General features: G+C 38.6%; 1 protein-coding gene across 10 annotated transcripts in view; it reads left to right on the top strand.

Moving 5' to 3' along the window:
* The window catches only part of SPECC1 (sperm antigen with calponin homology and coiled-coil domains 1), a gene marked incomplete at both ends in the record, with an annotated part of 167,007 nt that overhangs the window by 29,523 nt on the left and 114,468 nt on the right, over positions 1-23,016 (top strand). Inside the window, one exon of one of the 10 annotated variants that reach the window (XM_084236845.1) lies at positions 15,372-15,411. The exons of the other annotated variants lie outside the window; for them this stretch is intronic. Within the exon in view, the coding sequence (XP_084092971.1) occupies positions 15,372-15,411 (40 nt within the window). Of the gene's footprint in view, positions 1-15,371; positions 15,412-23,016 lie in introns of those variants that run through there. 10 annotated transcript variants of the gene reach the window in all.

The raw sequence follows: 23,016 nt of genomic DNA, 5'->3' as shown, positions 1-23,016 counted from the left end.
TTAAAAATGTATATATGCTTTTTTTGTATGAAAGAATTTGAGAAGTCTTGCAGAGAAAAATGCAAGAATATAAAAGTAAATGAGAAAATGGGGGAACATGGGAAATCTAAAAGCTAAAAGTAAAGGACTGTAGAAGCAATGTGCTCTGGGTTTCTTAGAAGTAAGAGGAAAGAGGGAAACCTAACTTGTAGTGATAAGATGAAAAGAACCCAGTTAGTAATGAAACACACAACTCTTCCTGGGACTGAAACTTAAAAAAAATAAAATAAAAAGTTTCCTTTGGGAATCTGAAGGGAGTAAGGGACTCAATATTACAAGTCAACAAAGTAATTACACAAAATAAATATAATGTGGAAAATCCCACTAGCAGCTAGTAGATTAGCGTTTTCTTCTTTATTATTCTTAAGACATTTTTTTTACTTTTAAAACATTTATTCTGTATGGATAGCATTTAATCAAAAACACAGCACTATTGTTAGATTTCAGTGTGCTTAAGCCAAGAGATACCTGTGCCAGGAGAGAGGATTGGATTATGTGTTAGGGTGATATTACATCAATAAAGTTTAGGGGTGGAGACAGTATCAATAATGAATCTCAGTTGAAATGTAGACTATGTACAATGAATAAAAATGCAGGGATCATTGGAAAAAACTCAGGTGCTTTATGACTCTAGCACAGGAGATGGAGGACAGGCATTTTCCACTGGAACTGTACTCCATGTTAGAACACAGTGACTAAAGGCCTTGTATAGGGTCAGCTACTTCTTTTAAGCAAAGGCATTTATGTATTAGTTTTTCTAATAGAAAAATCAAGAATAATGCTTCCTTATTTTGAGCCCATTGGTGTCCAGAATGACAAGCCCTGGTAGCAGTAGCCCAGGCTTCATTATGGAAGAAGAGGAAAAGGAACAAATATTGGCACCCACCATAGAACAAGTTTTATGTTCCAGAGAAAAGTTCTACTTTTTCGGTTCTGTGTAAACATCATGTTGGGTGGAAGAGAAACTAGAAGTCTTTCCACTGGATTCATGGAATATTCATGGTATTAAAGTCACAGTCCTTGAACTTGGCTGTGACCTTCTGAAATGTTCGAGTCACTCAGTGGAAAACGTGATCCAATCTGCTCTCTCTGGCTGCTTTTCCTGGCTGGCAACACGCAGTAGATTTTCAAAGCTGTATTCTCTCTCTCTCAATGTTTGTTTGGATTACTGAATTTGTTGTTGAATTGTCTGTTTGCATATTGATTTCCTTGCTCAGAGATAAGTTTAATACAGTGGAAAGTAGCTTTCCTAAGTAAGTGACAATACAGATAGAGAAGTATATTCTGTTGATACCTCACTTCTTCCTCCCAATTGAAATCTTGCTCAGATTTTCCTAATACTGTTTGGATAGAATATGTGTCCTTATCTGATCAATTCCAAAAGACAGCTTGTTGTGATTGTTTTGTGCTCTGAGAATTAGTTTTGGAACATTAAGCCAAGAGAGTTACAATAAATTAAATCAGCATCTATTTAATAATCTATGTGCAAGGTACTGCATTTGGAACTGTGTGTGGGGTTGACACATTGGGTGGTTTTCTTGGACTTTCATTTCATTAAGATTTGTTCTGCACTTTGCCGGGTAAAGTCCATTGTGGGAGAAGACAGAAATACCCACAAAGCTGAAGAGCATCCAGGTGGCTTCTGCACTTAACGTTTTCAACAAACCTCATTGGCTTTTCAGAATTAGCTCTCCATACCATTTTTTAAAATATGTTTTTGCTAACCTCAGATTCATCCAAGACCATGTGTTCTATTTTTCAGTTTTTATTAATGCCCTCATACTTGCCTGAGTACTTCTAGAGCAGCCTGTATGCCCGCATTGCTGTCTTCAGGAAACTCCTCCTTTTTTTCTTGATTTGGTATCCATTACTCCTTCGAAGTCCAGAATCTCCCCCTTGGAGAAACGTCATGTGTGACTTTGGACAAGCTCTTAGCCTCTCTGAAATTGCTTCCTTATCTGTAAACTGAAGTTAATTACACCCATCATAGGAAGTTGTGCGAATGAAATGGAATGGCATATATCAGGAACCAAGAACAGAACCTGAAATGTAGCTATTCTTTATAAAATGTCATTTTCCCCTCAACCATCATCCTTAGAAGAATCTTCCACTTAGGAATTTTGGTAATTAAAAAAAAAATCTACCTTCTCAGACTCTGGGGCATCTTGCCCAGACTCTCTTGGTATTTCTTTCCTGAGATGACATGTTTTTTTTCTTCCAAAGTTATCATCACTTGCACCTTATCAGCCAATTCCTTTTTCAGTCAAAATTAAACTTTTTCTTTTTGGTTCCAAGCAGTAAAATTAGGGCCAGATTTTGACTTAATATATGGAAGAATGTTCTAATCACCACAGACATTCAGAGGTAAGTATGTTGCCCCAGGAAATAAAGAATTCCCTGTTATTTCCAGAGAGGTATTTGTTCTACACTGAACAAGTCTTTAGTGGAGAAGTTCTACACTGAACAAGTCTTTAGAGGATTAGAAGGGTTTTACTAAAGCTCCATCCAGTGCAGAAGGGGTTGCTACTAAGGTGAAAGATATTTCCTAGCTATTTTCTGTCTCCATCCACGTGGAAGACACTATTCCAGACCCTAAGTTTACAAGATAAATAGACAAGGTCCTTGACAACTCCCAAACCTGCATCTCTGCCCTAACTTGGCCCTTGCATTTTCTGGAAACACTTCTCCAATTGTTTGCTGAAAGCACCTTTGGGTTTTTCTGCTTGGTGTCCATCCACTCATTCCTTCAACAGATATTTAGATCACCTGCTATGTGACAGGCAGCTTTCTAGGTTCTAGTGAAACAGGGCAGCAAGGGGCACTAAAACAAGCCAAAGACACTGCCCAAATAGTTTACCGGTCACTGTCTGAGTTTTTCACCCATGTGCACAATTGCAAGACTCAGAGAACTCAGGCTCAGAGAACAACAACGTTTTTTATTTAACAAGCCAGGGAAAAACAAAGAGTTACTGAAGCCAAAAAGGGCCATTTACCTCACCCAAAACAGTGTCCAGTATTTTCAAGTCCTAAACAAAAGCAGCTAAGATGGCATCTTCCCACCACTGCAGACATGGAGCATGCAGCAGCCAGACACTATAGGCTGGGTTCCAACTCATGAAGTTAACAGAAGACACAACAGGAGATGCTCCTGGAGCTGCCAAGAAGCCCCAGCACAGCACCAGACAAGCAACACTCAAAACAGCAGCTGCAGTGGCTGAACTACCTGACAAATGGCTACACTCACAGCGCAGTGAGGTGCCTGGCTCCAGGTCTTCTGACAGGCTGTAACAGCAGCAAAACCGGAAACAGTTTCAGTTGCTTGGCTAATTGCAAAGCCTCCAAACTTTTCCTCTCTGAGGTTGGCTGCTGGAGGCTTGTCCTTGTTAATCAGAGGCCCGCAATAGTGGAAAGATCTGTGTGGTGGGGGCCAAATCACTAACTCCGGACCACTGAATCCCAAACGCTGCATCCTCAAACACTGTATCCCAAACACTGAATAATCTGGGACTGATCACAAAAATCTACAAAGAGCTGATGAGACTCAACAAAAACAAAGTAAATAACCCAGTCAAAAAATGGGCAAAAGAGCTAAAAAGAAACTTCTCCAAAGAGGAAATGCAAATGGCCAACAGGCATATGAAAAAATGTTCAACATCACTTGTAATCAGGGAAATGCAAATCAAAGCTACAATGTGATACCATCTTACACCAATGAGAATGGCATATATTAAAAAAAAAACTAGCAACAACAGATGTTGGTGAGGATGTGCAGAAAAATGAACTCTCTTACACTGCTGGTGGGAGTGCAAACTGGTCCAACCACTATGGAAAGCTTTGTGGAGATTCCTCAACCTGCTGAAGATGGAGCTTCCATATGATCCAGCAATTCCACTCCTAGGTATTTACCCAAAGGATACAGAAACATTAATTCAGAAGGGCACCTGCACCCCTATGTTTATAGCAGCACTATTTACAATAGGTAAACTATGGAAACAACCCAAATGCCCAAAAATAGATGACTGGATCAAGAAGATGTGGTCCATATACACAATGGAATATTACTCAGCCATCAAAAAAGATAACTCATGCAATTTGCAGCAATATGGATGGAGCTGGAAGGGATCATGCTCAGTGAAATAAACCAGAAAGAAAAAGAAAAATACCAAATGATCTCACTCATAGCAGGAATTTAGAAAACCAGGAAAATAAGGGACCAGGAAAGACTAATTATAGTAAAGTAAAAATCAAAATCGACAAGCAACTATAAACCAGGGACACACTAGCGGAAGGGGGGGAGGGAGTAGGATCAGAACAAGGGGGGCGTGGGAATTGTATGGGGACTATAACCAAGATGAAAATGCATACATTGTGCAAAAATGAAAAATGATGTAAAAAATATATAAAAATTTTAAAAAATTTTTAAATATAAAAATAAAATATCTGGGGCTGCTTCTGCAGGTTATATTTCTTATCAGTCATTCCACCCCAAAATGTGATACTTTTTAGCATTTTCCCTGGGGCTATCTATCCTCACCAGCAACCCCCCTCCAGGCTTCAGCCACCAGTTACACTAGGGATGATGTGATTAACAAAACAACAGAAGCCCCTGTTCACATGTATTTTACATTTTCATTATCATTGGATTCATCTAAACTAAACTGTCCTTCCTTACTGCAGAGTTGCTTGGTTGCTTCTTGCAACATCTGGACTTAACCCTAATTGCAGTACTGTTTCTCTGTCACCCAGAGACATGTTATTTTTCTTAGCTTCCTTCCTTCCTTCAACATGTATTTGTCTTGGTTAGCACATCTGTACACTTTCCATTTCCTCTGGGATCACCTGGCCCCAACCAACATAGCTGGCTTTCTGGCTGGAGTTGTTGGTACTTGTTCCAAACTCATGCTGTGCAACTGGGACCCATCTGGGTCAATGAATTGACAAGGTTGATTTTATTAGGGGACCTTGAAATGAAACATCTATACTTTAAAACAGCTTAGTTTGTACTAATGCTCTGATCTCCAGTTATAGGCCAAGGCATTTTCTTGAAGTGGACCTGTGGGTTGGAGATCTTTAACCCCTTTCCACACTTGTCATACATCTTGCTTGATTTCCAATTTAGTTTCTTTAAATAGTAGCAAGAACTTAGGTACTTCAGGTGACTGCACACTGAATTTTTTCACGTGCTTACAGATATTTCCCTGCTCTTTTATAGTTGCTACAGACATGTTTTAGGGGCTCACCTTCACTGAGACTTTTCAAAGCATTCAGAGTAGCTTTTGAAGAAACATTGTCTCTCTCTGTTTTCATTGGTTAAATCAAACATTGTACAATAATGAACAATGATGTAAAAAATTTATATGTAAGTAAATATATTTTTAAAAGTAAGTTAGGCAAATAAAGTCATAAGTATAACTAGTGTAAAAAGGCTTAGGTAACAACACCTGACTCTTAGCAGCTGACAACACAAATGGTGGGAGCGGAAGTGCACAGTTGTCCTAGGGAGAGCCCACCAGCCACCAGCATTCACCTTGCCCTAGGGGTTCATCAGTGTGTCCTGTCAAAATGGGGTGTGTTGGTTATTTTGATGAGTCGTTTGTAAACTGTCAGGCAGATGACCTTGTAAGTGAGCACCTTCTGTAGGGCCAGAGTTACCTTCCCAGCCCACGGCTTTGTTCATTCCACTTCTCTGCTCCAGCACATCAGCCACTCCTCTCTGGGTAAGGATTGCCTTCATTCAGGGTCATCTCACTCCAGCCTATCTCCTTCCCTTGTTTGTGCCTTGAGCTATGATCCGGGGCCACAGGGTGGCTTGTTCTCTAACACACTCCAGAGTATTTCACAATCAAGCCTTTGTTCACTGGGATGAACAAAGACCAGGCCCTGCTGCTAGAGCCTGCGGGTCTCAGGATGCGCATGTCCACACCAGGCGCCACCCTCCCGCCCCTGCCCTCCTGCCACTCTGGACATTGACAGAAATGCTGTTCACTCTGAAAGGACACCTCCTTCATAAAGCTTGTCTTGATCTCCTCACAATGGGATATGCTTTATAGTCCCCATTCAAAAAGTTTTCTGTGATCTGTATTTGTATTTTTGTTAAGACACTCACCATATTCTGCCTTCTACTCTTTCTCTTTCCTGCCTGTTTCTCTTTTTTCTCTTATTCTGAGTTGAATCCAGTTAGTTGGACCTGCTGGCAGCACACTCAGTAAACATGCACATCCCCAGTATGGGTGGTTCCTCCCTTTTTTTTTTTTTTACCCCTTCATCTCATCTTCAAAGCCTGTGCCTTTATTCCTAGCAGCAAGGCACCCCCAGGCTTCAGTGATGCTAATTCATCCAGAGTGAGGATGGGGCTCTTTCGTCCAGAAATAAAACAGTCTTGAGTGGTGGAGGGTGAGTGAAACATGTGCACATGTGGAAGAACAAAATGTAATCTCCAAAATTAAAATTTAAAAAAAAAGACCTGATAAAACAGTCTTGAGTTTTAGAACATTTCCAACACCCCAAAAAGATCCCTTGTGCTATTCTAGTCAACCCCTGTTTCCATGCCTAGCTCCAGGCAAACCCTAATCAGCTTTCTGTTCCTATAGATCCTCCCCTGACTGTTCTGCCAACCTTTCATCATTGGAGTGTTTTCTTAGACCAATGCTATTTGCCTGAGGAACTTTTCTTCTGATTCAGTCACTTAGCTTTGTTACCCTCTCTTTTACTCTTTTCTCCCCATGTTCAAATTACGCTTGCTTTTTTCTTTGTTGTGTGAGCCTAGTCTCTGTTTATCAATTTGCCATTGGGTAATTAAGAAAGTTGAGGTCATTTCTCCTCCCTTAGAATAAGGAAACCTTGAATAGTGTCATTTATGAAACAGATACTGAATATTATTTGTTGAATAAAGTAATCTGAGCCCTCTTAGGCATGGAAAATATTATCTTCCTTGTATTCCGCACAGTGTATATAAAGCCACTTTATTAGTTTTGGTAATGAACAATGTCTAAGAAGAATGACATTTGTGTTAAATTGATTAATACCTGATAGCTTGAAACATTCATATAATGTAGAAAAATACAAAGGATGCAAAAGCATGTAGCACCTCTCAGAAGCAACCAGTGCTGCATTATCATGATTATCTTTCTAAACATCTCTTGCCAGTGACATAGCTTTGAAGGCAATTATTGGTGTAGTTGCCAAGCCAGGGGAGGCAACTTTGGGTGTAGTGGGAATCCAAGCCGGACACAGGCTTCCGTGAAAGAAGCCTGTAGCAAGATCAGACCTTGTATGTGAGGCACAGAAGATACAGACACAAGCAGCATTGGGTAGATGGTAGACTTGGCCTGTGGTGAAGAGGGCATCTCTTTCAGTATGTCCCTTTAAGAGCAAGAGAATTTGTCCCAACCTTCTCACCAGTAGACACCACCTCCCTTATGTGTTATTGGCCAGTCACTGCCAAAGGAAATGGAATCACCATGATTGCCCTGGACTGTGTAAGATTCCCTCCTCAGCTAAGTATGACCTTCTATCAGTGTTATGTCCCTACAATTCTTTAGCAAGAAAAAAAGCAGGAAAATGGCAGATAGGTAATCCCATGACTTCTATACTTGATTTGTGGTGTTGCTTAAGGTTTTGGGTGATTATTTGAATTGTGGGTTTCAATAAATATATAATGACATGTATCCACCCTGTAGTATCATGTAGTTTTTGCCTTAAAAGACCCTGTGGGGCACCCGTTCCACCTTTCCTCCCTCCCCTCTGAACATCTGACAATCACTGATCTTTCCACTGCCTCCATAGTTTTGCCTTTTCAGCATATATTTGGAATCATATAGGTTTTGGGTAATTATTTACCCAAATAATTTCCAGGCTGGCTTCCTTTACTTATCAGTACACACTTAAGGTTTTTCCATATATTTTTGTGACTCAATAAGCTTTTTGTAGTTGGATACTATTCCATTATGTGCTTGGACCGTAGTTCGCTTCTCCATTTGACTATTTATCATCTTGGTTATTTCCAAGCTCTGGCTATTATGAATAAAACTGCTATAAACATTTATGTTCAGCTTTTTGTATGGAAATAACTTTCCAACTCATTTGGATCAATACCAAGGAAGGCATTTGATGGATTGTATGCCAAGGACATGTTTTATTTGATAAGAAAATTTCAAATTGTTCTCCTAAATGATGGCACCATTTCGCATTCCCACCAGCAATTAGTAAGAATTCCCATTCCTCTTCATCCTCAGCAGCATTTGGTGTTGTCAACATTTTGGATACTTTGCCATTTTAATTGGTGTGTTGTGCTATGGCTCATGATTTTTTAAAGATCTTGGTACATGAGGAAATTTGAACTCTGACTATTTGATTAAGAAATTATTGTTAAGTTTTTCAGTTGAAAAACTGAAAATGGTATTGTGGGTTTTTTTTAAAGAGTCCTTATCTTTAGAAATGCATGCTGAAATATTTACCATTGAAACAGGATGCCTGAGATTTGCTCAAAATAATTGAAAAATAGATGAAACGAGATTGGCCATGAATTAGTAATTGTTGAAACTGGGTTGATAGGTACATAGAGGATCATTACAATATTTTTTTCTACTTTTGTAATTGTTTGACATTTTTCATAATAAATGTTTAAAATTAAAGTTTGGTAATTGTATTTATAGTAACACCCAAGTACCCACTAAATACTTGGGTGTTTAGTAAAAATTAGGTACTGTCTTCTAGTAATAACTGCAGAAGTATTATGGGGGAAGATATGGCTTTGTTAAATAATTGTATATGTACTGGATTAATAATTATTTAAAGAATCCTTCTGGAAACAAAAGACTCTTTTGGTGATATAAGTAATAATACCTGAAATTATTTTAAGATTATAAGTGATTTTTGAGTTAATTTTTTCAATTACAAAAGCCAAAAGCAGTCATATGCACTAAAGAAAAATTTTAAAATATATGAACAGGCAAAAAAGGAAGATAAAGTGTATCAAAATCTTACCACTCAAATAGAGCCACTCTTACTTAGTCTCAAGGTATAATTATCTAAATCTTTTCCTGCTTATTTGAGTATTTATATCCAGGTATTTTTTGTTTGTTTATGTACAAAAACTAAGAGTTATATTCTTAATATATATATACTGTTCTGCTTCATAACTTTGTGCCTGAGTCATTGTTTTAGAGACTGCACAGGATGACATTGTATAGCTGTATCAGTACGTAACTAGGCCCCTTGTGTTAAATATCAAAGGATTTCCCCCAGCTTTTTGCTATTGCAAGTAGAAGAAAGCAATGGACAGTTGTTAAGGTACAAACTAGAGACAAACAGCGTGGGTACTGTGCAGAAAGGAAGGCGTGAGCATAGCAGACCTGGGATTGTTATCTTTAGAAAGGCAGCTGGGAAGGTGCATACTTGGTTGGTGCCTGGGAATTTGAATTTGGGGATGGTTTCCTTCACCAATCCAACTGTTAAGAGTGGCTCACTGTGACTAAACTGCACCAACACTGTGCTTTATGCTGAATACCTACTTACCTGGCTGCAGTCTGGACTTTTGGTACATGCTAGGAGAGGATACCTGCGTGGCCAGTGTGTCCCCTCCTCCCCTGGTAAAAACCATGGTGCTGAGTTTCTCATGAGTGTCCCTCATATATGCCACTAGACTTGTGATGCCACAATTCATTGCTTGGGGGATTAGCATATCCTGTTTGACTTCATGGTAAGAAAATTCTTGGAAACTTGAAGTGTGTTTCCTTTGGACTCTGCCCCATGGGCCTTTGCCTTTCTTGTATGCTTTCACTGTAGTAAATGACAGTCTTGAGCACAACCACCTGCAACTTTGTGAGTCCTCCCAGTGACTCACCGAACCTGGTGGTGGTCAAGGGGACCCCAGCAAAGATGCATATCAGTCATTTCCCAATCTTTAATTTGGGTTAAAAATAGTTTTGTCTTGTTGGATTAAATAAGTTAAAAAATAAAAAATACTTAGAACAGCCCCTGGCAAGTAATTATTTCTCAGTAAATGTTAAGAATTATTATATAGACATATTTTTAATTATTTCATTTGAATAAATCTTAGAATTGTTTGCTTTAAGGATATGTACATTGTTTTCTTTTTGTATGTCCTGATCATAAAAGTAAATAAAATAGGTTTATTGAGAAGGCATTAGAGGTACTTGCTATGGAAAAAGTCATCTATAACTATTTTCCAGATGCAATTATATTTAATAATTTGTTATATACATGTCAAAATTTATTTCTATACAGACCAATATGGACAATACAACATTTATTTTTTTAATAAAAATGGGGCATTTACATATTATTTTCTTGTACATGCCTGAATATATTTTTTATTCATTCATTCAATGAGTTTTTTCCAATGAGGATTCCTTAAATCTCTTTCTTTCCCTTAAAGGAACATTTTGACAATAAATAAAATAGAAAATCCGTAAATTTTTTTTTAAAGATTTATTTATTTGTTTATACAAGCAGAGGCTGCGGGCAGCTTCACAACCCAGTGCTCAACCGCTGCGCCACCGGGGAGGCCCCTGAAAATCCATCATTTTAACGTCTAACTTATCAACCTAGTTACACTACATTTGAAACTATATATTATATAAAATATAGTAATTTAGAATTACATTGCTGTCTTTTTAAAAAGCAAAATCATAGACACCTTTGACATCAGCGTCAACCATCACCCCTAGAACCCTTGTTGCCATTATTTACCACTGATTTTTGGAGCACATCTAGGTGACTGATTTTTCATTTGCCCAATATGTCTGAGTGGCACAACCTGACTTCTCACTGTCCTGCTTTTATTTTTTTACTGTAGTGCTTTTAAAAGTTACCTCTGAATACTATTAATTGTTTAATACTTAAAATTGTGAGGTTGAGGCCCTCCCGGTGTGCAGCAGATTGAGCGCAGCGCTGTGAAGCTGTCCGCATTTTCTGCAGCAAGGGTTTGATTCCCGGCTGGCCAGGGGGATACCCACATGGCATGGCAGACCATTCCTGCCTCGCCCACCATGCCCCTCAGCAGTGTATTTCAGTCATTCTGCCTGTTCTTCTCCCCACACTGTTTCTGGTGAATCCTCTCACCCTCCTGTGCCTCTGGCCTGTACCCCAGCTCTTGTATACATAACTAAATCTTTTTTAAAAAATTGTGAGGTCATGTCATCAGAAATAATCCTATGAGTGTGTTAAGTTTCTCTAGTTCCTGTTAAAATGATTTTGTCAGATAGCTACTATAGGCACCCAAAACTGTCATTGATAGAGGTTTTAGTATATATGTCTTTTTAAACAGAATTTAACATTGATTGGATACTGTGTTTTTTTTTTTTTAAAGATATATGAAAAAATATTTTGGGGACAATGGGGAAATTTGACTATTATGATTTGACTAATATGAACTATAGAAACTATTTGATATTTTGAAAATATCGCTTTTCTTGGATGTGATAATGGTATTGTAGGAGAATTCCTTAAGGGAATATGCTGGAAGCATTGAGGGGTAAAGTGTCGTGGTGTCTGCAACATACTTTCAAATGATTCAATGGAAAGAAAAATGGAGAGGGGTAGAAATAAAAAGCAAATGTGATAAAATGTTAACTGGTAAATGTAGGTGGTGAGTATATAAGGGTGTTCAGGGTGTTATTCTCTCTACACTTTTCTATGAATTTGAAAATGTTCAAGACAGAAAGCTGAATAATAAAGAAAGGCTTTCCCCCCTCAATATTATAAAAATATTCATCCACGTTTACTTCTAAGATTTTTACATTTATGGCTAGGTTTATATTAAATTGGAATTTATATTAGCATAAAGAATGAGATATAGATCTCGCTTAATTTGAATTGCTTCTTTAAAAGAACTGATTTTAAATCTGCTGGGGGGGAATTTCCATTTTTTGTAATTATAGTGATCTTCTTAGGTAATTTTATGGCATGTTTTTAATTTTAAAAAGATAGATCTCTCCTTCTTGTTCTTCCTTTTCCAAAATTCTTCGGATTTTCCAGTGCCTTTATTATTCCAGGTGATTTTGTAATAAATATATAACGATTATTAATTTGAACTTTGTTAAAATTTTAGATTAATTTGGACAGCTTGATGTGTTATAATATTCAGTCTTCTCATTTCAATAATATAGGATTTCTCTGGATGGTAAAGAATCTTTCAGAAGTTTCATCAAACATTGCAGAGGTATATTGTTTGAAAAGTTAGATTTTAATTACATTACAAGGAAAACAAATACATTATTTACTTCTCTTACTACATATCAGGTATTAGGAGTACAAAAATAAGAATTTCACTGCCACTCAAAGAGGTGACAATCTTTGGAAGATTATAAGGAAGAATGGCTAAAATAGGGTGCTTATGTAGGGAAATACCGGCATTTACAAGGTATAGGAGTACCATAAGGGGCAGAGTACTTAGTGCCAGCTGGGGTGGGCAAACTCTTCAAGGAAGTGATGCCTTAAAAGATGAATGGGCATTTGCTAGGCAGCCAAGTTATAGAAGAGTATCAAATCAGAAGGAATATAGCAGATATAAATGCATAGAGACCTGTAACAATAGGGAGTGTTCAGGGCCCAATTGACTTCATGTTGCTGGAATATAAAATGAAAGAGTATACTTTTGAATAATAGGGACCAAGTTGGGGTCTAAGGTAAGGAAGGATCTTTGTATATTGTATGGAATAACTGAGGACTTTCTCTTAATGTAGAGGGGTGTCACAGAGAGCATTTAAGCAGAAGTGGATATGGGCAGATTGCATTTTTGATAACTTGGGTGGAGGAGCAATGTGAGCGATAGCAAAACTACAAGTAGCAAGTGAGTTGGAAAGCTAATGCTTATGCATCCTTGTATGAATTAAAGGCCTGAAATAAACAAGTTCCAACAAAAACAAGAGAAAGAGTCAAGATTTGAAAAATATGTAGGGCTTGACTAGATATTTTTGGCTAGCCATAGAAGTCCAGATTTATTTTGGGTTGGCATCTTGGCATCTTTCATAAAGAGACCCACATTAACTGCCTAACAGTTTTTTTAATTAATATGATGACTTACCAGTTTATGAAAATCTCTGGATAAGTCTGTAGCTTCTGTAAATTGAATTTGGTGTTCACAAATTCAGCAGTATATATTGTTCCATAAATATTTTGGGAAATTAATTATCTTTTCTAGGATCATTCTTCACCTTTCTAAAGGTGAACTTGATCTCAAAAGCATTTGTTCTCTAAAATCCTATGTAATTTGCCTTAGTAGACTTGTTTCTATGTGCTCAGCATTGTACTCATTTTATAGGTTACAGAATAGAGCTATAAGTCCTATCTTTGACAGAGTAGTTTTGTTGAAGAAACAAACTTGTAGAATTACTGCTGAAAGGAAGTAATGTGTAAAGGTTGATTTGTTTCTAGAATAGCTTATAAATTCATTCATTCAGTGAGACAGTAAACAAATATATAGTATATTAAATACTGATAAGCATCATGTAGGTCAACAAAGCAGGGAAATGTGTGTTTGCTCAGTGTTTGGTAAACTGTTTAATGTGATGAGAGAAGCTTTCTTAAAATGACATTTGACTAGAGATGTAAGAAGTGAGAGAGTGTTCCATACGTTTTATGTAATATAAGGGGAAGAACATTTTAGGCAGAGGGAACAGCAAGGTGTATAGGAGCATCCTTGGCCTATTTGAGAAACAATAAGTAGGCTACTGTAGCAAAAGCAATGTGAGAGGGGAAAATGAGTCTTCTGATGGAGGGGAATATTATCTAAAGCTTTGGAGGCCACGGTAAGGATTTTGACAGTGTCTTCTAGTGAGTCAGAAATCAATTGGAGTGCTGTAAATGGAGGCATGACATGATTTGACCTAGGTTTCAGAAGCATAAACTTCACTGTTAGGTGAAGATTGAATTATAAAGGGGGAGGGGCAGAAGAAGAGGAGACTGGTTAGAAGGCAGTTGCAATAATCTTGGTAGGAAATGACCATGGCTGGGATTAGGTGACGGTAGTGGAAGGGGTGAGAATTACTGAGTGGCATTTACAATACATAGGTACCAACACATTCCATTTCTGAAAGTGGAGAGGACTATATGAACTGTCTATAGAAGAAAATCAAGAATTATATTTTGTTCCAGTTAAAATGGAGATGCCTATATTAAGATATCTAAGTGAAGGTGTCCAGAAGATAGTTGGATAAATGAACCTGGAGTTCATTTATCCTGAAGACAGGACCATACTGGAGAGATGGAAATGGTGTTTAAAAGCCACAAGTTGGTTGGGATGACCAAGTTATATAGAGATGGCTGAGCTTTAGGGAGTCTATGGTCTAAAGGCCAAGTGGATGGGAGAAACCAACAAAGGGGACTGAGAAGAGGCAAGCAGGGATGTGGGCAGAAAGCCAGGAGCGTGTGATATCTTGAAATAAACTCTTTTCAGGAGTTGAGAGTCATCAATAGTGTCCTAAGAAGTTGAAAGTAAGAGCTAAGAATGGCTCATATGGTGTTTAATGCAGGAGACAGAGCCAGTGATTTCCCTTATGATTTTGTTGGTCCAAAATAGTTCTCTTTGCAAGATTTTATTACTTCTTACTGTCCTATTCACGAGATTAATTATTAAAGTCATTCAAGGTAATTTCCCTGAGTTAGGTATTTCTGATAGCAGCAAAAACAGTTTCCACTTAGAACTGCTATGCCTTTTTTATTACTAGAGTGGTACTCATCTCGGATAATGGCCAAGTCTTTCGTGAACCATTTTCTTCACCACCTTCTTGTTCATCCATTCACCCCCCGCCCCCAAAAAATCCCCAACAACTTATTAAATGCCTATTCTATGCCAACCCTAGTTTTTTCTGCCCTGATAGATCTAGTTTCTCAAGTGCACAATTTTGTCTTTCCCGTGACACTTGGCTTCAGCCTCCCCGCGGTGGGGTTTTTCCAGCCTCCAGTGTCCAGCTGCAGTTTCCAGCACTGCCCCTACATGCCTGCAGGCCGTCAGCGGGCGCGTCCCTCCCACGCCTGGGAGGCAACCTTTGGACGCTCCCGAGCGCTGGACTGCAGAAGAGGCGGGCGGTATGCAGATAAGGGGGCGGGCCTCGCAGGGAGGGCGGTGTGGCTGGAGGAGGCGGGCCTGCGAGTGGCGGTATGCAGATGAGGTGGGCGGGGCCCGCCCGCGCGGGCTAGGAGCGGCTCCGCCGGCGGCCGCCGGGAACTGGAAGGCGCCCGGCTCTTTCTTTGACTGGAGCGGACCCGCCGGACGCAGCTGCCTCTTCAGCCCGAGCCGCCGCGAGCTGCGGCGCCGCGGACACCCTGTCAGAGGCCGCCCAGCCGGCCGCCGTTCGAGTCGGCCTAGCATGGGCAACCACTCCGGGCGGCCCGAGGATCCCGAGCCAGGTCTGTGCACTTGGGGGGGTCGCGCCGCGCCCCCTCTCCGGCCGGGCGCCCTTCCCCCACCCGCATCCCGGGCCGGCGGCCGCCGCTCTGCCCGCGGGCGCCGAAGGGGCGAGTGGAAAGGTGAAGCGCCGCGATGTGATTCTTGCTTTTGGAATGCGTTAATGGGGTTGTGAAATTACCTGTGCCTGTTCCGCGACAAGGAAATGCCACTCACCACAAACGCAAACCTGGAAGCCCAGGGTCTGCCCGGTCGCTGCAAGTGGGGAGGGAAAGAGCCTGGCCAGTGGCTAGGAGCGCGCAGGCCGGACGGGCGAGAGGGGTCCAGGGGGACCGGGGTCCTCTGTGCCGAGTTCAAGGTGGTGGGATCCGACTTGCCCCTGTCATCTGCAGTCTAAACAGGGTCTCATGTACCCCTTCTCGAGTTCTTGCAGACTTTCTGGGCATTCGCGATGAAAAGTGTGACTTGGCAGTCAGCTTCTGGTTCATTGTCCATTTTGCAGTGCATCGTTTGCATATCACACTTTGTGGAGTCTCGTGGAAGGGGTCACCCGTCAGCAGATCTGTTACTCATACTCAGACCAAGCAAAGGCTTGGATGTGACTGTTTCTTACCCAAAATAGTTTCTGCTTCTTCGGGATACTGAAACTCTTCCTTTATCAAATTTTTAATCCCTCACCTATTAAGTGAGCTTGATGGAGAATCAGCTGAGCTCTAGTTTTCATCTTCTGGTTGGTCACCTTGGACCCCAGCACATTTTTAGATGCTGATATCCACGGGGTAGCGTTTAAAAACAAAACGGGACATTTCTGTATACTGTCACATGAGGAAAATGGGATTTAATTTAGCCTCAAGAATCGCATCTTTGCTGATTAGGAACAGTATGTGTTTCTGTGACAGTCAGAAAAAAAATTTTCAATGGCGTAATTTTAAAATGTGAATTGAGTGAGGAAATTGAGGCTCTGAGAGGTGGAGTGACTTGTCCAAATGACTTTCCTCTAGAATTGGGAGCAGTGTTGTAATTAGAACTTTGCTCCTCCTAACCTCAGTCCATTGCTCTTCACCCACCTCCCACCTCCTAGGGTCTCAGCGGCTCCTCTGCTGGGAGACTAAGCAGGCTTAGTCATATCATTCCAGTTTTATGGACTGAGGTGGGTCCCTCCCTGGCATTTGTGGAACATTGGATTGGTACGACCGGGTTTGAAAATTCTGACTGCCATGAGGGAAGATTGAAGAAAAATTTGAAATTTAGGGTTAATACATAGAATAACCATGCCCTGCTACATAGGGGCATTTATACAGCACTTCTCCAAACTTCTTTGGGCAGAATAACTAGTATTTACAAAATGCCCTGGTCATAAACAACCTTGTTATAAACTATTAAGTAAAAAATATGTAACATTTTAAAAACACCTCTTATTAGTACCTACCTGCCAAGCTATTATAAAAACCCCTATGTACCATTTCCTTTGTCAAAATTGTGAAAAGATTGTCCCTCCTGTTAGAACTTTTAGTAGTTACTTGGGTGTCGATGTTCCAATTTCGAAGTGACCTTGCTTTATAAAAGACTCTGATGGATAGGAGATGAAAAGGACACTGTTATATCAGTGACTTACTTTATTGCATTTTTCAAATACTGCATATAATTTCAGAATGGTAACTCAGTCTGATAAGCTGGAGATATCTGATGAGAAAAATCTTAGGAAAGACTTTAAATGCTGGGCTGTTGTTGGCTGTAAGTGTGAGTTTAATTTCATTTGGTCTCTTAATGTTATTATAAAATAACTACAGAATGAATTAATGAGCTTCTGGAAATTAGGGTTTTGTTAAAGATTAATGTATCCTCATTCTGCTTTACCACCGGGGTTGGGATGAGGTATAGGCCTCCCACTGGCAGTGTGGTGCATTAGGCTGAAATCTGAACAAGTCATACAGTGGGTCTTCAAAGCAAGGGATCAAGGTGAGTGATGGAGAGGAGAGGCTGGACAAGATGAGAACAACCCCCAGGTCTGATTTTTACAGGGTTCCTATAGTGAGTCAGTTTTGTCCTTTGAGATGCAGGTACTTAAACAGAATTAGAAATGAAAGATGTTTATTAGAGAGAAACACTTCAGAAAGAAAAATGGAGTGGGAACTCCTCATTCCCTCTGGGGTTGTCTGAGGCAGGACCAGGTCCTCTACTACTGCTTCTTCTCTAGCTCTGGAATTGGCCAACTTGGCAGCAAGATTCTTTTTTTGTGATATCTGTAATTCTCTGTGATCATTGTGATTTATTGCGGTATTATAGGATGAACAAGAGACATAGATCAAGTAAAAGACTTGAAATTTGCATGAATGAGGGCAGCTAGAATCAGAACATGTTGATGACCACATCTGTTACTTCCTAGAAGGTCCTGGTTATCATTCAGTGTTTAACAAGATTATCAGAGAGGACTGCTGGGTATAGGTGGGCAGATTGTGCACTGTTCAAAGGCATCTAGGTATAAAGGGATGAGTGGTTCCAGATGGGGTTGTATTAATCTAGAGGAAGTAGTGCCATTTGCCTTTTTATATTCATGCAAAGGAGTCCACTATGTTAAAGGAGACCTTATTAAAAGGTGAGCTTAGAAGGCTTTCCTCAATGTCACTAACAGTTGATATCTGCTTACTGTTTGCTTTAAATTTGTATGCCCGTGTTTTAAACAATGAATACAAATGACATGAAACAAAAGTAAAAGCTTCTACTTATTCATTAGGTATTGGTTATAATTCATTGGTTGTAACTCTGTATTAGTTATAGTTAATACTAAATGTGATTAAAGACGAATCCCAAAAGAGCCACTTCAAACAGTTCAGGTTGTTTTCTTCCTCAAGTAGCAGTCTAGTGTGAGTTGGGGCCAGTCAGGGGTGTTTAATGACTCAGGCTACTGAACTTTCACTAATGCCTAGCTTCCAAATTGTAGTGGATTTACCAGTAGCCAGGGGAAGAGCGAGCGCAGGGAGGATCCTGCCTGTAAGAAAGGCCAGGCCTGTAAGTGGTGCACATCTTTTCCATCCACAAGCTACTGACCAGACTCGGTCATACAGCCACACCTGGATGGTGCAGGACTGGAAAATGTCTGTGGAGTGCCCAGCAGAGGACAACATGATGGTGAACGCTAACATATTCGCCAGTATTTGTATTTTACCACACTCAACCCCTTTATGTCAATATTTTACTAAAAAATTTTTGATCAGAATGATTGAAAAACATCTATAGTAAATACCCACATACCTACTGTCCAGAATCTAACATTCTACTTTTGCTTTATTCATCTGTTTGTCCTCCATCCATCATTCCATCTTATTTTTTGATGCATTTCAAAGAAACAGCTCTGTAATTCTTCATAATATGCTATACCTATACTATTTCTTGCCTTATTAACTTTCAAGGCTATTTTCAAATCTGAATATGAAAGTTGATAAAGTGCACATTTACTACTGTAATCTTCTCTTCTGCCATCCCTGAAAGTTATATTCCAAATTTCTCATCTCTTATTAGTATAATAAAACACTAATGGTGGACTACAAGTGGTGGATATGTAGTTGTTCGCTGTGAAATTACTTAATCTTTGTTATATGTAATTTTCATTTAAAAACTTGAAAAGGGGCCTCCCCCGGTTGAGCGCTGGGTTGCGAAGCTGCCCACAGCCTCTGCAGCGCCGGTTCGATCCCTGGCCACCGGGTGAGGGTCCCGCATGGCGCGCAGACCTCTCCTGCCGCCCGCTGTTCCCCTCAGCAATGTATTTCATCAGCCTGTTTGTTCTGCTCCCTGCTCTGGCTCTGGTGAATTCTCTCACCCTCCCGTGCTTCTGACTGTACCCAGTGCTTGTATAAATAAATAAATAAATCTTAAAAAAAATAAAATAAAAGGGCCTCCCCGGTGGCGCAGCGGTTGAGCGCTGGGTTGCGAAGCTGCCCGTGGCCTCTGCGGCGCCGATTCGATCCCCGGCTGCTCCCCGGCCACCGGAGGAGGGTCCCACATGGTGCGCAGACCTCTCCTGCCGCCCGCTGCTCCCCTCAGCAGTGTACTTCGGTCCTTCTGCCTGCTCTGCTCCCCGCTCTGGCTCTGGTGAATTCTCTCACCCTCCCGTGCTTCTGACTGTACCCAGTGCATGTATAAACAAAAACAAAACAAACAAACCAGCAAACAAATAAATAAAGCATGCCTCTATAAAAAAATAAAAAAAAAAATAAAAATAAAACTTGAAAAGTTCAAAGGAAGGCATTTATTGTTTATCACCTATATTTTTTGACTAACCAACTTTAAATAGTGTCTATGCCTAGTTAATTTAATTTCTTCTGCCTTTTCCTCTATGTTTTTCACATCTTATTCCCAGTCTGCCTCTCAGACTTTTACATGATTGGAATGTTCTGTTCCATAACTTGTATTATTAAATATTCTGTGCATTGTTTAAAGCTTGATTCTCAATATTGAAAACCAATCAGTATTTAGAATATATATTACTTACTGTAGAATCATATATTGCATGTAGGTTTACAGAGAAGGAAATTTGCTTGATTTGTAGTTTATAACAGGCAGTTTTACTTTAAAATAAAAATAGGACTCAGTGAAAGAGTTATAATTTTTTATTTTTAAAATTCTTAGCCTGCTTTTATCCTAGAATTGAGCTTCCTAATTTTGCAGATTGTTGTAGTTCTGATGAGCATTCAAATTCTTCTCAAAAACAGCAAGCTTGGTGGGTAAGGATTTGGGCTCTGGAGCTAGATTTCATATTCAAATCATAGTTTTGCCAGTTCCTAATTTTGAGACTGGGCAGGTGACTTAAGCTGAGTCTCAGTTTTTTCCATTTAGAAAAGTGGATAACAATATAACCTATTTTACAGGGTTGTTGTGATCAATAGGTTAAAACAGGTGGGTTAGAACAGGCTTGAACATACAAAGGGACCCATAAGCTTTCTTTATTCTTTCCAGCCTTCCAACTGAGTTTTAGTTTGGACTTGGGCACATTCTGGTGCTGTCCATTCTTGGGTTAGTCCAGGTTAGTCCATGACTTCTTGGATCCTTTTTTTCTTATTCTTACTTTCATTCCCTTTGCTTTGGCTGGAGTGTTTTCTCTGTCATCTCTCTGTTGGCTAAACTTTTATATTCTCTGTCATCTCTATATTCACCTTTTTATTGCAGTTTTCCTATCTACTTCATTTCCAAAATATTTTTTGCCTTCTGTTTTATCTTATTCATAGTAGTTTGGGGCTTAAGGTTAGGAGGGAAGTGGAGTTGGTTGGAGGACTTGAACAGATGAGTACATGACTTCTGTTGCAATCAGTTTTACATTTTAAGAATTCATCAGTGTGAACTATGTTCACCAGGAGAAGACTATAGTATGCATTTTCCTTAGGTGTATTTTGCTCCATAGAGCAATTTCAAAATGGAAGTACTGTTCTGAGAGACATGCTTAGGGAAATCTCCCTTTTAGGATTAAAAAATGATACATTATATATACAAATTTATTTATATTTATAAATATAAATTTATAAATATAAATTTATTTATATTTATATAAATAAATATATATACACAAACAAACACACACAAACATATATATATCAAAGATCAATGATAACACTTGTAAAAAGTCATCAGATGTGATATCAAATATGTTACTATGATAAATGTGAATGAGTTAAGCTGCCCATAAAAAAAAAGTCTCCTCTTATAGGTAGACGGAAACCAAAGTATACACACTGCAGAAGCATATTCAGATGATATTTTAAGTTTAGAAATTAAGTCAATTAAAATTGTGAATAATAAAAAATGAATTTTTTAAGCTTTGAAGTCAGCATCTTGTTATTCTACTTATAAGTCTAGTAAAATTTAATGAGTATTACTTAAGGGAATCTTTGATTAATAATTCAGTCCCATTTGCAAGCTTGCTTATTAGTAAATTTTAAATTTTAAAAATTGTGTTTATTAATATATGTATTTTTCTGTTAAAGTCTGACTGACAAACATCCAGTTTTTTAAAGTCCTATAAATTTAATAGCTATAAACACAGTGATTCTTTAGTCTTCTATATTCCCAAATACTTACATGTTTTATCTTTGTATGTATATGTGTGTATGTGTAGACAAACTAAAAGATAAACTACTCAGTTACACATTTAAATTAAGTATAAGGCTAATCTGTGATTCTTAACAGGTCCAATTCTCTTAAACATTAAACATATAATTCCAAAATGAAGATCTTTGTAAACACATAATACTATTACTACTTGTTAAACTTTTAAAGTATTTTACTTGATTCTAAACCTTTCTTGAATTAAAAGATATTTACATAAGTGTTTTATTCCAAATGATGTCAGAATTTTGTCCTATGTAATTTTGGAGGTTGCCTGCTCAGTTTGCTGAGTTTTATTTAACCAACAGGCGTCTCTGGCAAGGACAAGGACAGAATTCTTACCCTAGACTCCAAATTTCAGCTTTTGCTGTGTTTTTGAGCATATTTGATTTAGTACATACAGGATAATCAACACATGCTACATTTTCTCAATCTTTGTCTGAAGATATTTATATTTGCCCTCATCTTTATTGATAATTTGCCTGGGTATAGATTCAAAATCTCTGTAATCTCTACTTAATACTGTCACCAAAACTTGAAGAAGGTGGTCATTATATCCATCTACTTTAAATTCTAATTATATTTTACTGGAGCCTGAGACCCCCAGTTAGATGGTCATATAACCTGAATAGAATTTGCACTTCTTAGCACTTGAAATATGTAAATATTTTCCCATCTCACGCCAAGACCTTTGACTTGACAGAACACTGACTTATTTCTTACTTGTAAGGCAGTTTCTTTCTTTCCCTTAAAGCAGAAACTTTTCTTGATAGTAAAACAAAATGTGATTTAATTGTGGCTATCTCTCATGGCTTTGTTGACTTACAAGGTCATTCTTCTGAAACAATACCCCCCTCCCACCAAAGTACCTTAAATCAGACCATGACTATTTATATCAATAAAAGTACAATTCAAGAAGAAAAAGTAGTCATTACAAAATCACTGGTGCATTAACTAGCAAAACACTTGAAGTAATTAAAATAAAATGTATTAGAAGTGTATAGAAAAATTCACAAGTAAAATGAGAGAATTTGTGGAATGGTTAAAGCATTCTAGACCACAAAGAAGACTTCATTATAATCTCTTAAGAGAAATTTTACTGGTCACTCTGTACTCATAAAGCAGCAAAACTGTAGATAATAAAAATGGAAATTTTGAAAATGTAATCCATTTGGAAATTTTGCCCCAAATAACAACTGAAAACTATAATTATAGAAAAATGAGAAAATCATTATGAAATACGTCATAAAAGTTACAGATAATAACCAAATTCATTCCTCTGAAAACTTTCAACAAAAAAGAAAGAATGAATATAAGCAAAGTAATCACTATACACAAAGAATTAGAAAATAATAACTAAAATCTGAGGAAATAGGGAGTTTCTTAAAAGGGTGGAAAATAATGAAGTAAAGTATTACTGTGTTTTTCATTCTTCTCTTAAACTCAGCACTAAGCACATTGCCCGATTTGTTGAATAAATGAATATATGAATGAACAAAAAAAAAAGAAGA

Source organism: Talpa europaea (assembly GCF_964194135.1).
Source record: "Talpa europaea genome assembly, chromosome: 7".
Taxonomy (NCBI): Eukaryota; Metazoa; Chordata; class Mammalia; order Eulipotyphla; family Talpidae; genus Talpa; species Talpa europaea.
Note: the sequence above shows the minus strand (reverse complement) of the source record. Positions and strands in the feature narration are given on the sequence as shown.